We start from the raw sequence: 4,688 nt of genomic DNA, 5'->3' as shown, positions 1-4,688 counted from the left end.
TTAATATGAAATGCTTCAAATTCCGAATGTTTTAAGTCAATGTATATTCCATTTTCAAAAAATTACAAAACAGTTGAATTCTCAACAATAAATTGAATTTTGAGCCAAGAAAGATGTATTTCAATAAAAAATTACAATTTTTCTACAAAAAAGGTGACTTTTATACAAAAAAGATGATAAAAAAATGATGAATTTTCAATAAATCCAAAGTATAATAATACAATGCCTCCTAAATGGCCTCCTTCACTGTTTGGCATGCTTAACTGAGCACCCCTTTCGGCCCCGCAGATCCGCTGAACCGGGAACCACCGAGGCCTCAATTCTCGAAACGACTTAAATAAGAGGTACTTAAATGGGATTCTCAGTGTAGTAGACTTTTCAACTACAAACAATGAACTTTCAACCAAAAATAGTTGGATTTTTTTATTGGGTTCTATTAATTCCAGGGCTCGAATGGAGTAGAAGGCTTTAAAAAAGTTGCATAAAATTACAAAGAAAGTCGCAAAGAAATTCGAAAAAAGTCCCAAAAAATCGCATCAAATTTTTATAGATGATAAAAAAACAGTATTAGACACTTACTAGTTTAGGAAAGTAGAGTACAGCACGCTCATTTATTTTAAATTATCTTTGTACTTTTTAAATAAACTTTAAAGTTGAAATCGTTTTTAACAATAATCATTCAGCTTGAAGGATTCTGAATTTAGTTTTAAAACTTTAAAACTTTGATTTTTTTTCAAAAAAAAGGAGAAGTTTCTTGAAAACAGAGACAAAAAAGACAAATTAGAATATAGAATGGAAGAGAATTTGAAAATTTGAAATCAATTTAAAACGATTTCGACTAAAAACTGTCAAAATGCTAATTAACAATAAAATATGTAAGTAACTCTCCACTGGAAAAAAATTAAAACTGAATACGGATTTACGAAATTACAAACGCTATTATTTCAACATTTTCTCAGTATAAAGCGTTAATGAGAAATTATTGAATTTGTAATGTTCTGAATTCAAATGGTACAGTGTTTTCTAGTTTTGCATTTCAATATAAAAAGTTTCATTGTGATTAAAATTGAAAATGAATACAGCAACTTCGAAGAAAAACTGAAAAAAGTCGATCAGTCGCATTTATCTTTAAAGTTGCATTATTTCAAAAGTCGAAAAAAGTCGAAAAAGTTCAAGCGAAAAAACGAAGAAAAGGAAAGTTACTTGAAAACATGGAAACAAGAAAAAATCTTTAAAAAAAGGGAAAAGATGTGTATCGGGAAAAGAATGTGAAGCCTGTAATTTAGAATTTAAAGTGCATATAACTCTACAATTTCAAAATGAACTCGTCCAAAATCGCATAATTTTATATAATTTAATATTCTCGGGTTTTAATTAACACCCCGGAATAATATATAAATTTTTATTTGACAGCAAACCCGGGCGATTCTTCTCAAAAGTAGGTACATTTTTTCTTTCTAACAAATATAGAAGATGAAAAAGAACATTTTATTTCACAAATGATTTCGAATATTTTTACTCCAGGCACGATCGCTATGCCAGCACGTGCAATTAACTCGCACACAGACATAAAATAGAAAGAGCAGACTAGGCAAAAATGTACAATATTTCAGCATGTCTTGCGTAATAAAATAGTTCTGTAATCGAGAAAATTAACAAAAAACAAAACTTATGAAAAAGAATCAACGACCCGTGATCTGGAAAACTAAATGTTAGGTTTAATTGCGATTGTCTAACGTAATTTTCTCGGAATTTTCATTTTTACTTTGGTTCACGGGAAAGGATGACGTTTGGGGTGGAACTTTGCCCTAATCGAGTTGAAAATATATTAAATACATCAAATAAATTAAATGACATTCAAAAAGATTCTCTGTAGAAGAGTCTAAAATTCCAGCAGTGTTTCAATTCCATTGGCAAGTCCACGTTTCCCGCCATGGAGAAAATCAATATGTAAAAACCTAATTTGAATAATTCAATAGATGATTTTACTTACATTTTTCTTGGTTCTGTCATGATTTCCAGGCGCCGTCCGTATCGAAAACGAAATATTCGCTTCCTTTCAGAGTTTTTCACTTTTCACTGATTACTTCCAAGCAATGATGCAAAAAACGACAACAGATATTTCCCGAACACAATGGACGAGAATCGACCGAATTTTGGAACTGCATGTAAATAAAAGATTGCATGGAGCGTTTACTGAACACTTTTATTTTAAAGATAGGAACTATCCAAGAAAAAACATGTATTATACTCGTAAACTAAGGTTTATATCGCGAAGAAATGATAACCTGTTTTGCTGTTCGTTAAAGTTCACGACGTGCAGAAAATTATCAAAGCAACGTGACGTCGCCCCGGCGAAAGTAACCTGGATTATCTTGCGAAAACGACACGCGAATTAACGGATTTTCGATATCACGGATTTAGTTTGGATATTTTTAGCGTAATCATTCATTTCGAAGATTTTTGCTTCAATAACGGTCTTTTTCTACGAACTTATCTATCCGGCCCAGCAACTGTCATCGATTGTTGATGTGAATTTTAGGTCAATGCGGAGACGACTGCCGCCATCTTCCAACGAGTAGTGGCCTTTGGGTAATTGTTTCGCTAGTAAGGCAGATTTCGAAAGCTTATCGACAATTTCGAAATTTTTAAATAGATAATCAATTTTGTAATAGCTTCTTGATTCTATTTAAATTTAGCTCTGCTCGAAGTGTGAAAGTTGACATCGACTATTTGCGACCAGTGTGACTTATCTTAAAAACTTTAAAAACAAAATATAAACGGAATAAAAATAAATTGTTAATAAAAATACATTAATATAATATAATATTAATAATTTTCGCTTGATACTAGAAAGTTGCAGATTTTTCTGAAATGTTTAACTCTGCTTTGCCTTTTGAGTTAAGAGGAAATAATAAATAAACATTAGACAAAAAACATTTAAAATATATTTTTCTACAATTAATTTATTAACTTTGATTTATAATTGAACTCACTTTAATAATTGAAAATTGGACCAAAAGTGGAAATACATGGAAAATACTCAAATTTTCTAGCATTATTCTACGAGAAAATTGCTAAAAACAATTTCTTTAAATATCAAGTTATCAATATAAAGTGGTATTTTGTGTACAAAAAACAATTTGCATTAAAAAAAAACGCAAAAAAAATCATAGTTAGCGCCAAAAACTCGCAACCCCATTTTTTCACTCATGGTGTTTTTCGCAACACTGAAAAAACATTTATGGGGGTGCTTTTTAAAAATTAATTATTCATATGTATTCTATCGCTGATTGCGAAGAGAAATCTTGCGTTTTAGTTCAATTAAACTAATATTAATGACTTCTAATAAAATTTAAAAAAAACGTGTTTTTCTTATGGAAAATACGTATTAAACTTCATGGGGCTTACGCCATCTCTAAATATCATTTTGCTTCAAAATAAAAACAATGGATTTATTTTTGTGTGGATTCAAACAAATTGCCGGGCGATATTCATGAAAATTCGAGACAACAAATTTGGAACACCCTAATCTGCATGTATACAATATAAATAATTCTAACAACCCAACTTAATTATTATAAACAATTTCTGTAAACAAATATTGGTGAAACAATTATTTTTCGTAAGCTTTAAACTTACTTCTTTCACAACATTCGAATGTTAATACGATGTTAATACAACAATAAATTACAAAAATCATCGAAAACAAAATATGTTATGTTTCAAAGAAAATTAAGCGGCATGTTTTCCCGATTTAAGAAAAAAAAATCGGAAGCTATCAGCATTTGAATAATGAAGTTTTCTGTACAAACATTTACACATTCTTTTTTTAAAACGCTATAACTTTTTTACTTGAGGGGTCGTTCACATATTACGTAACGCAATTTTCAACAAATTTTGGTCCTCGCCACCCCTTTTGTAACGCAACCAAACAAAACGTACCACCCCCCCCCCCCCCCCCCCCCCGCGGGTAACTTAACCAATCTTGATTTTGCTATTTTACAGCGCTTCAAACAGTGTGCATCCTAATATCACTTATAGAATATTCAAATATTACTGTCTGATGTTTTCTGCATTAATAATTTCAAACTCAGAATGATTAGTTTATAAAATATTTATTTATTATTGCACAAGAAACAAAATAAAAAAGGGACGAACAAAATGCTCACATAAGTTAGCATTGTGTCCAAGGAGATGCTGACCATGAATTTATGTTATTGAGGACGCTAAAATTTGAATCGATTATCGCATAAAATCGACGTTACGTAACGCAGATCATGACCCCTCCCCCCTCCATATAACACTTCGTAACAAATCGTCCGACCCAATACCCCTCCTCCCCCTACCCCCTGGCGCGTTATGTAATTATTTATAATTATAATTTATAATTTAGAATTTTTGATTGTTACATGTTTAATTATATCGGAGACACATTATATAATGTTTATGTGGGTTTATCAATTTTTGTGGCAAACGAGAATTTTTTTATCGAAAAACTGAATTTTTGCTGACAATGATATATTTGAGTAAATTCTAAGCAAACACTTTGCTCATTTTAAAACGTTCTACAAAATATACCACATACTAAAGCCTATAATGAGCAACATTTTGAAGAGGGGAAGGATTCTGTGAATTAAATTTACATGGACTGAAATGAATTCGGACCTGAATATTTATTTTTATTT

At 30.8% G+C, this 4,688-nt stretch overlaps 1 protein-coding gene across 1 annotated transcript in view; it reads right to left on the bottom strand.

The window, feature by feature from the left end:
• Nucleotides 1–2,478, bottom strand: part of LOC117179880 (TLD domain-containing protein 2) — a 461,266-nt gene extending 458,788 nt beyond the window's left edge. The window contains exon 1 of the mRNA XM_033372057.1: nucleotides 1,994–2,478. Coding sequence (XP_033227948.1) covers nucleotides 1,994–2,013 — 20 coding nt within the window. The 5' untranslated portion in view covers nucleotides 2,014–2,478. The remainder of the gene's footprint in view (nucleotides 1–1,993) is intronic.
• Nucleotides 2,479–4,688: the final 2,210 nt, after the last annotated feature.

This window comes from Belonocnema kinseyi, chromosome 9 (assembly GCF_010883055.1).
Source record: "Belonocnema kinseyi isolate 2016_QV_RU_SX_M_011 chromosome 9, B_treatae_v1, whole genome shotgun sequence".
Taxonomy (NCBI): Eukaryota; Metazoa; Arthropoda; class Insecta; order Hymenoptera; family Cynipidae; genus Belonocnema; species Belonocnema kinseyi.
This window is presented reverse-complemented; position numbering and strand designations above follow the sequence as displayed.